Source organism: Amblyraja radiata, chromosome 5 (assembly GCF_010909765.2).
Source record: "Amblyraja radiata isolate CabotCenter1 chromosome 5, sAmbRad1.1.pri, whole genome shotgun sequence".
Taxonomy (NCBI): domain Eukaryota; kingdom Metazoa; phylum Chordata; class Chondrichthyes; order Rajiformes; family Rajidae; genus Amblyraja; species Amblyraja radiata.
The window spans coordinates 65213070-65230879 of NC_045960.1; the positions used below are offsets into that span (position 1 = coordinate 65213070).

The 17810-nt window shown below is 43.1% G+C and overlaps 1 protein-coding gene across 1 annotated transcript in view; it reads left to right on the forward strand.

Moving 5' to 3' along the window:
* Positions 1-17810, forward strand: part of hadha (hydroxyacyl-CoA dehydrogenase trifunctional multienzyme complex subunit alpha) — a 59198-nt gene that overhangs the window by 10680 nt on the left and 30708 nt on the right. Inside the window, exons 3-8 of the mRNA XM_033021412.1 lie at positions 4431-4501; positions 6923-7056; positions 7472-7610; positions 8345-8464; positions 13891-13993; positions 16812-16934. Coding sequence (XP_032877303.1) covers positions 4431-4501; positions 6923-7056; positions 7472-7610; positions 8345-8464; positions 13891-13993; positions 16812-16934 — 690 coding nt within the window. The remainder of the gene's footprint in view (positions 1-4430; positions 4502-6922; positions 7057-7471; positions 7611-8344; positions 8465-13890; positions 13994-16811; positions 16935-17810) is intronic.

The window sequence follows — 17810 nt, forward strand, 5'->3', positions numbered from 1 at the left end:
GTAGTTCAGACCCTCTAGTCCTGGCAACATCCTCGTAAGCCTTCCAACCCTTTCCAACCTGACAGCAACTTTCCTGTGACATGGTGCCCAGAACTGAACCATGTTCACCAACATCTTGCATAACTGCAACATGACCCAACGTCTATTCTGAATACTCTGACTAATGCCCTTTCTGACCACCCTATCTACCTGTGATGCCACCTTCAAGAAATTATGCACCTGTATTCCTAGATATCTCTGTTCTACAACACTCTCCCAACACTCTACCATTCACTGTGTAGCTCCTGTCCATGATTGACTTTCCAAAATGCACCACCTCACAATTCTCTGTATTAAATTCCATCAACCATTCCTCAGCCCACCTGGGCAAACGATCAAGATCCTGCTGCAATTTTTGACATCCAACTTCACTATCTATAATACCACCCACTTTTGTATCATCTGCAAACTTGCTAATCTTGCCATGTACGTTCCCATACAAATTATTGATATAGATGTCAAACAGTAATGGGCCCAGCACCGAACTCTGAGATCTTCTTCGTGCGTATGGCATGCACAGCCTAAAGTTGTAGGACAACTTGTTCTATTTGATCTTATTTGATTGTGCACTCCAGGTTGATTGCATCCGTTGAAACAGGGCGGACCGCGTGAATGTTGCAATCTCCCACCCCAACTCTGAGATGCACCACTAGTCAAAGTACTCCAGTCCGAGAATAAACACAAAAAGCTGGAGTAACTCAGCGGGACAGGTAGCATCTCTGGAGAGAAGGAATTGGTGATGTTTCGGGTCGAGACCCTTCTTCAGACACAGTCTGACAATCAACCTTGCACCGTTACCCTCTGCTTTCTTCCTTGAAGCCAAAATTCTATCCATTAAGCTATCTCTCCTTGGATCCCATGCAATCTAATCTTCCAGAGCAGCCTACCATGCAGAAGGAACCCTGTCGAATGCTTTGCTGAAGTCCATATAAACAACATCTACAACTCTGCCGTCAACGACCTTTTTGGTCACATCTTCAATAAAACTCAATCAGATTCATGAGACATGAGACACAGAGAGTGGTGAATCTCTGAATTCTCTGCCACAGAAGGTAGTTGAGGCCAGTTCATTGGCTATATTTAAGAGGGAGTTAGATGTGGCCCTTGTGGCTAATGGGATCAGGGGGTATGGAGAGAAGGCAGGTACAGGATACTGAGTTGGATGATCAGCCATGATCATATTGAATGGCGGTGCAGGCTTGAAGGGCCGAATGGCCTACTCCTGCACCTATTTTCTATGTTTCTATGACCTCCCACTTTCAAAACCATGCTGACTCTCCCTAATCATTCCTTGTCCATCTAAATGTGTATATATCCTATCCCTCAGAATACTCTGGTAACTTTCCAACTACAGATGTTAGGCTCACTGGCCTATAGTTCCCAGCATTTTCCCTGCAGCCCTTCTTGAATAGAGGCACAACATTTGTCACCCTCCAGCCTTACGGCACCTCTCCTGTATTTAATGACGACTTGTAAATTTCAGCCAGGGCTTCTGCAATTTCCTCTCTCGTTTCCCACAGTGTCCATGGATATATCTGATCCGGCCCAGGAGATTTGTCTACCTTCATATAATTGTCAGGACCTTCAGCACCACTTCGACTGTTAGTTCGACGGTTCACTATTACATCTATAAAGAAAGACTTCGAATCTACAACTTGGAACTGAGAAATGCAAGGCAATCCTTCTCTGACATCATTGCCAAAAACAATAATAATGCACGGGCCTTGTTTACTACTGTCGACAGGCTAACAAACCCTCCTGTGTCAGTAGCCCCTGAACTGCTTTCCACAAGGGCCTGTAATGAATTTGCCTCCTTCACCGACAAAATTCAGAAAATTAGGCAAGCAGTCAGTGCCTCCACATCAGGTGCAGGACATGTGTTGTCCATGTGTCCACATAATCAATTCAAATACCATGACACAATTTTATGTTATTAACCATAAAACCTTGGAGGACATTATACAACATTTGAAATCCTCCTCCTGTTGCCTCGATATTCTACCAACAGGTCTTTTCAAAGGTGTATCAAACTGCATGACCTCAGACCTTCTACAGATTGTAAACACGTCCCTTCTCTCAGGTGTCTTCCCACAGGCCCTGAAAACTGCTGTTATCAAGCCTCTCTTAAAAAAGAAGAACTTAGACACTTCACTACTGAACAATTACAGACCAATATCAAACCTCCCATTTCTCAGTAAAATCATTGAAAAAGCTGTTTTTAAGCAGCTGAACAATTTCATGTTAATGAACAGCTGTTTTGATGTCTTCCAGTCAGGATTTAGACCACACCACAGCACCGAGACGGCTCTTGTTAAGGTCTTCAATGACATTCACTTAAACACAGACAATGGCAAAATTTCAGTCTTAGTATTACTAGATCTCAGTGCTGCATTCGACACAGTCGATCACAACATATTACTAGACCGTCTGGAAAACTGGGTGGGACTTTCGGGCACAGCATTAAAATGGTTTGAATCCTACTTGAAGGACAGGGACTACTTTGTGTCTATAGGTAATTACACATCTGAGCGTGCAAAAATTACATGTGGAGTTTCCCAGGCCTCCATTCTGGGGCCTCTTCTGTTTAACATCTACATGCTTCCACTGGCTCAGATCATGAAAAACATCAAAATATGTTACCATAGTTACGCAGACGACACACAAATCTACATAACAATATCACCAGGAGACTATAGTCCAATACAAGCACTGAGTAGATGCATTGAGCAAATCAACGATTGGATGAACCAGAATTTTCTCCAATTAAACAAAGAAAAAACTGAAATAATTGTTTTTGGAGCCAAGGAAGAACGATTAAAAGTTAGCACCCAGCTTCAAATGGTAATGCTAAAAACAACAAACCAAGCCAGAAACTTAGGAGTAGTCATGGACTCAGACCTGAACTTCAACAGCCACATAAAAACAGTCACAAAGTCAGCCTATTATCACCTAAAGAATATATCAAGGATTAAAGGACTTATGTCTCAGCAGGATTTGGAAAAACTTGTCCATGCATTTATCTTCAGCAGGCTCGACTACTGTAACAGTGTCTTTACAGGTCTCCCTAAAAAGTCGATCAGACAGCTGCAGTTAATTCAGAACGCTGCTGCTCGAGTCCTCACTAAGACCAAAAAAGTAGATCACATTACTCCAGTTCTGAGGTCTTTACACTGGCTTCCTGTCTGTCAAAGAATTGATTTCAAAATACTACTGTTGGTTTACAAAGCACTGAATGGTTTAGGGCCAAAATACATTTCTGATCTTCTGCTTAGCTACGAACCACCCAGACCTCTCAGATCGTCTGGGACAGGTCTGCTCTGTGTCCCCAGAGTCAGAACTAAACATGGAGAGGCAGCATTTAGTTTTTATGCACCACATATCTGGAACAAACTCCCAGAAAACTGCAGGTCTGCTGCAACTCTCAGCTCTTTTAAATCTAGACTGAAGACTTTTCTGTTTGCCGCTGCCTTTCAGTAAACAATACAATTTATTAATTACCTATACTGCACTGTAACTTCTATTCCTGGTTTAATTCTATTTTAAATATTTTATTTGATTGCTTTTAATTTTGTAATTATTTTATCTGAATAATCTAATAATCATTTTACATCTAAATGTCATTTTATATGTGTTTCTTTCCAATGCTTTTAATGTTTTATGTAAAGCACTTTGAATTACCTTGTTGTTGAAAGGTGCTATACAAATAAACTTGCCTTGCCTTGTTATACTGACTGCACTCAAGACACTTCCATTGACTGCCCCAAGTTTCTCAGTCCTGCCTTTTTGCACTGCAAAAACAGAGAAGAAATACTAATTGAGGACCTTGCCCATCTCATGTGGCTCCACACATTATTGACTGCTATGTTTCCTGAGGGGTCCCACTCTCTCTAGTAACCCTTTTCCCCTTTATGTACTTATAAAATCTCTCGCGACTATCCTTACTGCTATCTGCAATAGCTATCTCTTGTTCCCTTTTTGCCCTTCTGTTCTCTCCAGTTTTACTTTTAATATATAAATACATTTTTATGATAATAATTAGAAATTGTATTTTGATCTCCTTTGCTATCAGGATGAATTTTTAAAAAGCGTAAGCCAGTCTCTTGGACTGTTGATAGGAAAGTTAACGCAATACATAGAATTTAAGTATTTACACACTCATTAAAGCGTTAGTTCATGATAATTATGGAAATCCATTGCAAGAACAGGAAAGGCTGGAAATTGTTGGAGTTGTGAGGCAGTGGCTCTACGAACTGCACCACTATACTATATTACAATTAGCGATGTCGTTCTCCTGCAGATTTCCATGCAATTTTGAAAACTTAGGAGAGCATTGAGAATTGCTTTTTAAACTAAAAAGTTCCTGCATTTCATAATCTTTGCCCTTTTTATAGAGAGGACCCATGTCAACTGTGAAGTCAAAAGTGATGTTGCAGTTGTACGATTTAACACGCCAAACTCTACGGTAATAATGTATTTGAGCATTCAATAATGATTTGGTTCTCTTTACGTTTATCATAAACTAGACTAAGTGGGACCCGTTGGGTCCCAGCATCACACGGGAGGGCTGGTCCCCCAACGCAATATTCCACCTCTCCACCAATTCCAATATTGCTGGCCAGTGGGGGGGTTTCTGGAGCGCTAGTATGTGTGTTGTGGGTCAAAGGGACTGGCTTCCAGAGGGCTAGTATAGACATTGTGGGCTGAATGGATTCTTGGGCTGGCAGCTCAGTCACTCTGGTCGGGCAGCTCAGTCACTCTGGCTGGGCAGCTCAGTCACTCAGGCTGTTGTGCAGTGAAGGAACTGGACATTGTGGACTGAATGGATTTTTGGACTTGCAGTTCACTAAGTGGGCTGGCACTTCAGTCACTTACAGCTGGTGGGCTGGCATTTCACTTACTCATGGCTGGTGGGCTGGCAGCCCAGTCACTCACAGCTGGTGGTGGCAGTTCACTCAGTCACCCCTCTTCCCTTCTCCCCCCCCCCCACTCTGCTCCATGCCATTCCCCTCCCCCACACGCATTCAGTCAATCTCCCCTCATGCACTCTTAGTGGCTCTCCACACACACACGCACTCACACAGACACACACACACAGATCCTCAGACACTCACGCAGACACACACTCGGACACACATACAGACACTCATACACAGAGACACAGTCAAACACTCACACACATACACAGACACACACATACACACACTCGTACACAGACACTCACACACTCATCCACAGACACTTACACATACACAGCAACTCATACATACGCACGCACAGACAGACGACGCGCACACACACTTTAGAAGCAATAGAGATATTATCTGCAAGCATTTTAGAACCAATAGACATTTTTTTGCAAGCTTTAGAACCAATAGACATTTTTTTGCAAGCTTTAGAACCAATAGACATTTTTTTGCAAGCATTGTAGAACCAAAAGAGACACTTTTTGCAAACATTGTAGAACCAAAAAAAGACACATTCTGCAAGCATTGTAGAACCAAAAGAGACACTTTTTGCAAATATTTTAGAACCAATAGACACTTTTTGCAAACATTTTAGAACCAATAGACACTTTTTGCAAGCATTTAGAACCAATAGACATTTTTTGCAAGCATTTTAGAACCAATAGACATTTTTTTGCAAACATTTTAGAACCAAAAAAGACACATTCTGCAAGCATTATAGAACGAAAAGAGACACTTTTTGCAAACATTTTAGAACCGATAGACACTTTTTGCAAGCATTTTAGAACCACTAAGGGCACTCACATTTGAGTAGACATGTGTTCAGTGTTATTCACAGCTCAGAGAAGCGTGACCCTCTGCCTTCCTCCATCTTGAAGAGTGAGTGAGGCACACCACTTCCTGGTTTTATAGTCCCTCCCCCCTGCCGCCAGCGGGGGCAGCAGAGAGAATGGGGAATTTTGTAAGAACATTAATATCTCTCTCATTTTTCATCGACGGGAAAAATCCTCGGCACACATGCGGCGGAGGGGGGCTCTGAGCAAGGTGGCCAAAAATGACGGCCGTAGGTGGAGGCGTTCTCTCGGAAATCGCAGCACAGACGGCCAAAAGCGGTCAAGAACAGAGATGTAGTAATATATAGATGGGAGATTTTATTGAAACATACAATATCCTAAGGGTATATGACAGGATGATATTTCCACTAATAGGAGAGTCTCTGATGAAGTTATGTAGTTACAAGATAATGGGGCAGTTATGCTAATTTGGGATCTTTAGTTGCAGAGGTGAGATTACTGGAGGATTTGACAGGTTAATTTCTGAAAGATGAGGGTTATAGAGATCTGGCCCAGAAAGGAGTTGAGGCCTGGAGTGGTTGAGCAATAATCAAATTGAATAGTGGGCCATGCTTTAGGGGTCAGATGGCCTACATCTGCTCGTATTTTATTATTTATTTCTTATTCTCAGTATCTTTGACCTGTTATTGGCAGCTTCAGTTATTTCACTCCCTTTGAAATTACTCTCTATAGCTGTATACCTCAAGCTCATTTAAGAATCCATTGCTTTGGCTAAACTCTAGGATATCGCTCCTATTATTTTTTTGTTAAATTTTTCCAACTACATTTTGAAGTAATTAGAAATTAATATATGGTAAAAGTGCATAATCATGCATTATATTAATTTTCACCTCAAGTTTTATATAGTTTTAGAGAGTGAAATTATAAGAATTTTAACATGCTATAATATTTTCAAAAACATAAACAAAGGGTGATAGTACACAATAGTTCAGTATTAAACTGCTGAACTTCAGTATGGAATCACCCAAAATGAAAAGTTAATAAGTGATGTTCATTGAGGTTTTATGAATGACAACATAAAGAAATGTAATGCTTTAAAATGTGTTTCCTTTTGCTTCTGTCTAGGTTAACACTCTATCTCAAAAGCAACAGTCAGAGTTTACTGAAGTGATGAATGAAGTCTGGGCAAATGATGCAGTTAGAAGTATTGTCCTCATCTCATCAAAACCAGGATGTTTTATCGCTGGGGCTGACATTAAGTAGGTTGCAATTTTTTTATTTAGTTCCAGCCAGTACTCAAGGAATTACTTGCAGGACTGCAGAAGAACAGTAGGGTGAGACGAATTCTTCCAAAGAGGAAGCATAGTCACAATTGGCAGCGAGCTCTCCCGCATGATGTCAACTTCATTAGTTCACAGAAAGAGGTGTTGCAAGTAGACAGGGTGATGAAGAAGACTTTTGGAATACAAGCCTTTATCAGTAAGGGCTTTGAGAATAAAAGTTGGGATGTTACATCATAGATGTACAAGTATGATGCCATACTTGCAATATTATGTTCAATTTTGGTCATCCAAACATTGACATTGAATCCCATGAACACCAATAGAGTTGTGTTATAGGGGGGTTACATTAACATTAAATAAAGTAATGTAAAATCTTTTTTTTTGTTTGCAGTATGATACAGGACTGTAAAACTGTTGAAGAGGTGGTTCATTTATCTCGAGAAGGGCAAAAAATGTTTGAGAAGATTGAAGAATCCACCAAACCAGTTGTAGCTGCTATCCATGGCGCTTGTCTTGGAGGTGGTCTTGAGGTATGGAATGTGTTCCAATTTTATAAACCTCCATTATTTGATAAGAATTTGTTATCGGCAATGTTGACCGAAAAACACATCTTGCAAGAACATCCCCACATCTTATGTCTTCAGTTATCAATTATATATGCAACAGGAAAATTCTGGAGATGAAACCTCGCCCCTATTTCCCCCCCCCCCCCCCACAATGAAAACTCCCAAGGGGGGGGGGGGCGACGTCGGCGCTGACCTCCCCCGCCCCCCATCCCACTCCCCCACAAGGAAAATTCTGGAGATGGAACCTCTCCCCTATTGCACCCCCCTCCCACAATGAAATTCTCAAAGTGGGTTTTTAAATTTTTTTAAATGTCAATAACTTATGAAATATAAGATCAATCTGCACAAACCTTTATAAGAATGACCACGAGACAAAGGTGAGTACGGTTGTGCAAACATTTTAGCGCTATCGTGTACCGTTTTGGCGTAGGTCCCGGATCACATTAAAATAGATGGATTGATAGATGATGACAGTTGTAGTAACATATAGATAGATCACACACACACGCGCACACACACACACACGCACACACACACGCACACACACACACACACACACACACACACACACAGACACACACACAAAATTTGTTATTGGGGCCAAATGATGGGGCGCACTATTTTTGGCCTAGTAAGCCAAAAAAATGTGAATGGTTTTTAATTTGTCACTGAAACTAAATTATTGTATGTGTTTACAGGTCGCCCTTGCCTGCCATTACAGGATAGCAACAAATGACAGAAGGACAATCCTGGGCACTCCAGAGGTCATGCTTGGTTTACTGCCAGGGGCTGGGGGCACTCAGCGATTACCAAAGATGGTAATTAATTCCAACATGTAAATTTAATTGCAGTATAAACTGAAATGACAATTCATAGGCGCTGTCCTTTTTTGTTAAAATTCATGATGGAACAGTCAGGTATAGCTGAAGTAACTTGGAGAAAGGTTTTGATGTCGACTTGATGGGTCTATGCAGCATTATATTATAATGCATTCATTCATACTTTAGAAGATATATTGAACTCCAGAAGAAGTAATTTAAAGTTAAAGTCTAATCAGCTTTCCGAAAAAAATAGTCACACAGAACAAGTAGATTTATTTGGATTTTAAGATCTTTAAAAAACGTTTTTGCAATCTTGCAATCCATATACATTAATAAAAAATGTTGATTGTAGAAGCACTTTAATATCTATACATTAACAATATATTAGATAAGGAAGCAAAAGACGGTGGTGGAGGAATAGCAGATCAGGTAGCATCTGTGGAGAGAATGGATAGGCGATGTTTTGGATTGGACTCTTCTTCAGACTGATTGTAGTTGGGTGGTGGGGGGGAGGTTGGGTCAGGCCAAAACCTGGTAAATGATAGGTGGATACAGATGGGAGGGGGGGGGGTTGATTGGCTGATGGGTGGACAAAGGTTGGAGTTGAAAAGGAGACAAAAAGATGTCAAATAAGGAGAGAAGAGGAGTGAAATGGAAAACCAGGAGATGGGATTTAGGTGGAAGGGGATGGGGAGGAGGCAGGAAGAGTGATAGAAATGGGTGGGTGAGGGCAGAGGAAGAAAAAGGGGGAAGGGGAGTTAATCAAAATTAGAGAAAGGTTGATATGGGAGGGGGAGTTAAAATGGTTAGCAACCGGGTGATTCGGAGGGTCTTGGTGAGCCGAGCGCAAAAGTTAGACGAAACAGTAATCTAGTGTATGCTTGGTTTTGCCAATGTAAAGGAGGCCAGATGTTATGTATACTGCGGTTGTTGGGGAAAGTAGTTGCGAAGGGAGTGCTATCTGTGGAAAGCATAAAGAGATGGGGATGGGAAGATGTGACTGTTCATGGGATCACATTGAAGATGGTGGAAAAGTCGGAAAATTATGTGTTTGATGCGGAGGCTGTGGGGTGGTGAAAGGTGAGGACCAGGGGAACGTTATCCTTGTTCAGCCTGGAGGGAGGAACCTCAGCAACCCTTCCAGCTGAGACAGAGGTTTGCATGCACCTCTTCTAACCTTGTCTACTGCATCTGGTGTTCCTGTTGTTGTCTCCTGTACACTGGCGAGACCAAGCGTGGGCTAGCCGAACATTTGCGAAACACTTGCACTCTGTCTGCTGAGGCCTGTTGTATCTCCTCGTTGCTAACAATTTAAACTCCCATTCCCATTCTGACTTTCCTGTCCTGGGACGACAACTCCATTGCCAGCGTGCTGCCCGCCTCGCTGAGTTACCTCAGCACTGGATTTTGCTGGATTCCAACATTTGCAGTTCCTTGTATCTCCATTAGTAAAGTCATCAGGGAACAAAGGAAAACTGTAGTTCCTATATTTAAAAAGTGCATACAAATCCAGGACTGTACATACATATTTACTTGAAGCAGAATGGATTTTTTACACAAATACATAATAGATAAAACATTTAAAGAGGGAAAATAAGGAAAAGCTGCAAATACATTTCAGAGCGAGGTTATTGAGTTATTTGGACAAACAAATGGCATAAATCGTTTATGACAAATACAACGTGTGCTGAAATATCTTGGGGAAATGCCAACAGTTCAGTGCCAAACCTGACATTGCTTCATGTATTTATTACTAGTTCAGGATTCTTAAGGTAATGCACAAATCTGCAACTTCAGGACAATTTCCATTCTGTGATCTGACATGACATTTTATGTTGCCCGTTGATTCAATGCACATTTCAGTAAATTCCCCACCAGAATAGTAAAACAGTAAAGTAAAATCAGCAAGGTTAAGAAAAAGAACTATCATCATCTTCCCCTCCAGAATGATTGAAAAGCAGAGACATTTTATTGAACACAGCTAACTATGATGAGACAAGACAGAATATCATGCAGTATTCTGGTAAAAGTGAAAAGGATATTGTGGTGTCCTGGAAAATACAAAAACACAGTAGAAGTTTGGTTTATTAGACACTCCTTTTTCTTCTCTCCTGCTATTGGCACCTCGGAGGGATTGTCAAGCTAATATTTGAGCCGTGGTAAGGGAATGTCCAGGCCATCATCTGCAGAGCGTTGACTCGAGCCTACACCAGATTAAAGGACATCAGTCAAATACAGCATGTGTAGATACCAGAGCCTTTATCGCACCAACAATGATGTTACTGGAATTAAGTTCACTTACAAAACAGGAGCTGACTCACTGGCTAACCTGATTGAAGCCTTTAAAATAATTGAGTTGAATAGATTGGTGAAAATTATAGCATTTGAAGAGATTCTAAAATGAAAGATCATAATATAATTAAAGCTTGAACTGCTCAGTTTTTATCAATTTGAATAAGCAAGTGGGAATAATAATCTGAATGGCTCTTGGATTTTTTTAATTGATAAGTCTTTAAATTATGCACGCAAGACATTAACGTTTATGCATTTGCTTTAATAACGCTGCATGTAATGTGGCTTTTAAACTGACTAATCCTATCTCAATGAGAGTCTCATCAGGGTCAGTAACATCAGAGTGGCACAGACTGGAGGTTGGGATCATCACAGGCTGTACCATCTCTGTGATCCTTTTTGCCTTGGCGATGAACATGATCGTCAAGTCTGCTGAGCCAGAGTGCCGGGGCCCTCGGACCAAGTCAGGAATGCACCAACCACCAATCAGAGCCTTCATGGATGACCTGACTGTCACCACTGAGTCAGTGCCAGGAGGCAGGTGGATCCTGCAGGGGTTGGAGAAGCTGATTGGATGGGCAAGGATAAGGTTTAAGCCAGGAAAATCAAGGTCACTGGTGCTGAAGAAGGGTAAAGTCATGGACAGGTTCCGCTTCAGCATCGAAGGGACCAATCCCAACTGTCTCCGAAAGGCCAGTGATGAGTCTTGGCAAGGTGTTTAACAGCAGCCTGAAGGATACAGCATCTGTCCAGGTAACCTGTCAGGAGCTGGAGTGTTGGTTGAGAGCAGTGGACCGGTCGGGGCTTCCCGGCAAGTTCAAGGCATGGATTTACCAGCATGGTATCCTGCCAAGGATACTCTGGCCACTGCTTGTCTACGAAGTCCCAATATCCATCGTAGAGAGATTGGAGAGGAAAGTCAGCAGCTTTCTCAGAAGGTGGCTGGGACTGCCCAGGAGCCTTAGCAGCATCACCCTTTACGGAAATAACACCAAGCTCCAGCTGCCCCTGAAGTCCCTGGAGGAGGAGTTTAAGGTGACTCGGGCCAGAGAGGTGATGCTGTACAGGGACTCCAGCGACCCCAAGGTGGCTCAGGCAGGGGTGGAGGTGAAAACTGGGAGGATGTAGAGAGCCGGCGAAGCCGTGCTGCAAGCAGAGTCCCGGATACGCCACAGAGTCCTGGTAGGAGCAGTGACTCGGGGAAGAGCTGGCCTGGGAATCTTCCCATCTCCTCAGTTTGACAAGGCCAAGGAGAAGGAGAGGTTCAGGCTGGTCCAGGAGGAAGTGAGGGCAGTGGTGGAGGAGGAGAGGTCTACCAGAGCAGTTGGATTGAGGCAGCAGGGGGCCTGGACAAGGTGGGAGCAGGCCATGGACCGAAAAGTCACATGTACTGAGCTCTGGCAGGCAGAACCACAGCGCATCAAGTTCCTGGTCCAGGCAGTGTATGATGTCCTGCCCAGCCCATCGAACCTCTTCATCTGGGGCAAAGCGGAATCTCCAGATTGCCCGCAATGCTCAGGCAAGGGGACGTTGGAGCACATCCTGAGCTGCTGCCCAAAGGCTCTTGGGCAGGGCCGGTACACATGGCGTCACGACCAGGTTCTTAAACCCATTGCAGTAGCCATCAGCATGGGAATCAGCAGCTGTCGACGAGAACGCCCCACCACCCAGATGATCACCTTCGTGAAGGCCGGAGTGCAGCTGCCAAAAACCACAGCAGCCAGGAATCTGTCAGGAATCCTGGCAACTGCGCAGGACTGGCAGCTTTCCGTAGACCTGGTGAAACAGCTGAAGTTCCCACAGCACATTGCCACGACCACCCTGAGGCCAGATATCCTCCTGGTCTCAGAGGTGACCAAAAACATCGTCTTGTTGGAACTGACTGTGCCGTGGGAGGATCGTTTGGAGGAGGCCCACGAGAGGAAGATGGCCAAGTATGATGAGCTGGTCATAGACTGCCGTAAGCAGGGCTGGAAGGCAAGGTGTATGCCCATCGAGGTTGGCTGCAGAGGTTTTGCAGGGCAATCGCGCTACAAAGCCTTGAGTGCACTGGGCATAAACGGAGTGGCGAGGAGAAAGGCCATCAAGAACACCGCAGAGGCAGCAGAGAAGGCCTAGAGATGGCTCTGGATCAGGAGAGGAGGTCCATGGGGAGGAGCGAATGCCACCTGAACACAAGTCGTGGTCTGATCAACCACGGCTAGGTCGCCTGGGTGAGGGTGTCTGATGTTGAAAGACCCGAAACACCCAATGACCCCAGGTTACATCACTGATGATGTGTTCAGGAGCATCTATCGATGTATTTGCTTTTCCCACTGAGAGTAGGGAAGATTCAAACAAGGGGACATGACTTGAGAATTAAGGGACAGAAGTTTAGGGGTAACATGAGGGGGAACTTCTTTACTCAGAGAGTGGTGGCTGTGTGGAATGAGCTTCCAGGGAAGGTGGTGGAGGCAGGTTCGTTTTTATCATTTAAAAATAAATTGGATAGTTATATGGACAGGAAAGGAATGGAGGGTTATGGTCTGAGCGCAGGTATATGGGACTAGGGGAGAATACGTGTTCGGCACGGACTAGAAGGGTCGAGATGGCCTGTTTCCGTGCTGTAATTGTTATATGGTTATATTTGTATCAATCACTCTGCGCATGACAGTGAAGTATTGGTAAAGTTTTGTTTGTTAATGAAATTGTGGATGCATGTGCATTATTATTACCAATTTGTGCTCACTTGAGAGACTCTGGTTTGTTTAATATAGACAACAACACCTAATTTTGCTGAGCATTAATGCCAAATCAAGCAAAACCAAACGGAATCAAAAATAAGAAAACAAAATGCAAGCCTTCAATGTAGGACAATCTCTAATAAATTTAACAAGGAATTCAGGAATGATTTTCAGGCCAAAAGAGGATAAGACTACAAAATATGTTCCCAGAGTGGTAAATGAAATGTATGCACTCAAGACAAAACTGAATGAACAATGAAGGACAATTGAAGTTTTGGAATGAAGGAATTACATGGCAACGGCTTGACTGGAACAAAAACTGACATAAACCATTTGGCCATATGGTTTTCTGTATTGCTTGGTGAACGTAACTGAATGTCCTAATTCCCTGCATTGGTGTATCCTCAGATTGGTGTTCCTAATGCTCTTGACATCATGTTGACTGGGAAAAATATTCGTGCTGAAAAAGCCAAGAAATTGGGTTTGGTGGACCAGTTAGTTTCTCCCCTTGGTAAGTAATTTCTAATATTTCCGAGTCATATATAGTCATATCTACCATCAAAAAATGTTTTTGTTTACCAACAACCTAAACCTTGAACCGGATCATGCTTGAATCACTTGCAATTCTCAATGATTTAGACGGCCTGTAATGGATCTACAGGCCTTTTTTCATAAGCAATTGCACAGTGGTGATGTCCCCAATTGGCAATTAGGTATCAAGTGATCAACACCTGAGCCCTATTCCTGCCCCTGAAGACATTTTGACAACTTGTGTATCTGTTTAATCTTCGTCATTGAAAAAAAATTTGAATAGATTTAAATGATTAAAAACATCCAGAAGATTCAAATAAAAAATCATGATGTATTTTAAAACTGTATTTGTCTGGTGTATATTAAATAAATGTAATTCTATATACTACTAAAACTCTCATCTTGTCTGTGAGTGAGCATATTTGTTTGTATGCAGCTTTTAGTGATCTGAACTATGCCAAAACGATATACGATAGCGCAAAAAATGTTTGCACCACCTCACTCATAATTGTCTTTAGTAGTGTATCAAGTTTCGTTCAGATTGATGGTATAGTTTAAGTTCTTAACATTTTTTAATTTACAAAACCCCAATTTGAGAAACATTTCTTCCCTGTTCCTACACAGGCATGAGATTTCTCCGCGGATTTTGAAATTCGTTAAAAAATCTAAATCTCTATAAATCTATAAATGGTTTTCCGATTGGGTGAGAGGGACATCGGTCAGCAAGCAGTGGGGGGGACGGGGGGGGGGACGGGGGACATGATTCAGCGCAATGATTGGTGGAGGGAGGCATCAGTCAGAGGCGGAAGTGGGGGGGGGGGGGCGGGAAGCAGCCCCAGCGCAGTTGGGGGCTATGGGTGAGTGGTGGAATTTTGCGTTGGGGGTACGGGTGAGTGGTGGAATATTGCCTTGGGGAACGGGTTGCGTTGGGGGACCAGGCCTCCCGTGGGGGGTTTGGGTGAGTGGTGTAATATTGCGTTGGGGGAACGGTTGCATTGGGGGACCAGGCCTCCAGTGTGACAGGGACCCAACGTGTCCCAGTTGGTAGACAAAAATGCTGGAGAAACTCAGCGAAGGAAATAGGCAACGTTTCAGATCGAGACCCTTCTTCACTCTCTCCCCTTCCTCAGACTGATGTGGGGGGGGTGGGGGGGGGGGGGGGGGGGAAGCGGGAAGAAGAAAGGAAGAGGTGGAGCCAGTGGGCTGAGGGAGAGCTGAGAAGGGGAGGAGAAAGTAAGGACTACCTGAAATTAGAGAAGTCAATGTTCATACCGCTGGGGTGCAAACTGCAGACATGTGTCCCAGTTGGCCACGGGTCCCGTGTCCCAGTTGGTCACCCGTGTCCCAGTTGGTGTAGTATTAAACAAAAATTTACAACAAAAAAACACAGCTCACTTTCTCTTCCACCTCAGTTGGCAAATGTGCTCTCTCAAAAAGTTAGCCATGGCTCCCATGAACATAGATAATAAGTAGGATCTTCAGGCTTTTCTACCATTCAATATAATTGTGGGAGATAATCTACTTCAATACCCATTTCTCACCATATCCAGATTCCCTTTGGCACTTTGGCATTAAGGGATGGTGGGATGGGTGTGTGATGTGTGGGATGTGTGTGTGTGTGTGTGTGTGTGTGTCGCAGAGGGGGAGAGGGGTGAGTGATGAGGGAGAGAGAGACGGGACCAGGGCCTCCACTGAACCCCCCCCCCCCCGCAGCCGCCGCCAGTGGTGGGGGAGGCGATAGACAAGTTACTGTGAGGAGGGGGGAGAGAGGAGTTTGTGAGTGAGGCAGGTCAGGCCGCCGCCGGTGGGGCAGGAAGGGGCGTCGCCATCCCGGCCGTGGCATTGACTGACAGGAGACGAGACCAATCTGCGTGGCGCTGACTGAAGGAATCCGTCTTTAAGATTTTTAAACCTCGATAACTTTTACAATATACCACCAATCATAACGAAACTTGTTGCACTCGCAGCACAGGAGAAAGGTGAGTAACCTGCCGTAAAATCGTAGCGCTATCGCGTACCGTTTTTGTGCAAATAGAAAAACCCCGCAAACCGGAAGAGCACAAGATCAGAGTTTTAGTTATGTACAGACAGATAGATGTCCCGAAATGAAACAATAAAATTCTTGCTTGCTGCAGCACAACAGATATGTAAGTATGGTACTTCGTACTTCAAACCTTGTATTTCCCAATCTGTCATCCAGCGTATCCAACCCCTTAGCTCAAAATATGAATGCTATGCGCCAGGACTGGGTGCCAAGTCCGGTGGTGGAGAGGTCAGTAACTCACCAAGAAGACCCTGCTGGTAGAATCTACTGATTAATTTTTACTAATTTGAATTTATGTCATTGACTGATGAGGCATTATTGCTCTAAAGACTAGCCGAATTGTGCTGTATGCCAAGATACTGGTCTGCAAAGTCGGCTTAGGAAGTCAGCTATGGGAACGGATCTGCCCCCTCTGGCCAGGCCAGAGTTCCAGAGCTCCGTTCCAGTTGCCGAAAAAGTGGTGACGGATCTGTACTTTCATTACTGGATAGGAAAGAAGACTGGCATAAATTTACCCGATCAAGAATCAAGAGTCTTTAATTGTCACATGTACCAGCAACAGAGCAATGAAAATGTTACTTGCTGTAGCTTAACAGGCCGGTAAAACACAATAAACACAGATGAAATATGATAATCAAAAATGCAATAAATGAATAACTTTAATGGACGGAACTTTAGCCATATTCCAGTGCTGAAACATGATCATTAAAACTTAGTCTGTAGTTAAAATTGCAATAAATTTTAATTTTCATAGGTCCTGGGTTGAAAAGTCCAGAAGAGAGGACAATGGAATACTTGGAAGAAGTGGCAATTGATTGTGCCAGAGGAATAGCAAATAAACAGATCTCCCTCAAGAAGGACAAGAAAATTATGGACAGTAAGTTAGGAATCAAAATATAATTTCCTGTGTAACAGTAGAATTTTTTAATGTATTTTATGTTGCAGTAAATGATTTATGTGCATATTTTCATGCTATGTTTAACAAGTTTCGATACATTTTATCCTACACAACAAAAGTTATAATATATATTAGGCCAAGTCGGACCTTTTGGGCCCCATCCCCCAACGGGGGACGGGGGACAGGAGAAACCGCGAATGGGCATCTTGGCCAGGCACAGGAGCAAACCGACAGCGAGATTTCCCCCCCCCCCCCTCCCCCGATCTGTCCGTCTCTGTCTGTCTGTCTCTGGTTTGAAGTAGAGCATGAAATCTGAAGTGAACCTGTGAACCTGATGAGGTAGTGATGGGGAAAATGTGTAAGAAAATGTAAAGATTTAAGCGTAGCACGTAGTGTTTTGAGGAAGATACATTGAAGACCACACACACACACACACACACACACACACACACACACACACACACACACACCTGTATAGAGATGGTATTTATTTATGATGTCATGGTTATGACATTATTTATCCATAGCTGTTCACGAAGGATTAGTTGTCAAATTCAAACCATTGCAAACATTTCTATGTTGACATTAAAGTATGCTGTTTTGTGGAAGAAAACTCTTCTGGAAAGTGGCTCAGTAGTAAGTAGCTAAGCTAAATTTTATTTTTTGTTGTTAATTTAATATTTGAGTCATAATAATGGGACTACAGATTGGTATTTTTATACTATTAGATTAGAATCTAATACTACTATTAGATTATGTGAGACGAATTTAGCCAAGATCATTGTTCCTGATTATTGCTCAATGATCCCCGTTGAAAATGGTCACATGCATTTCTCAGGTTTTTACTTCATCTAA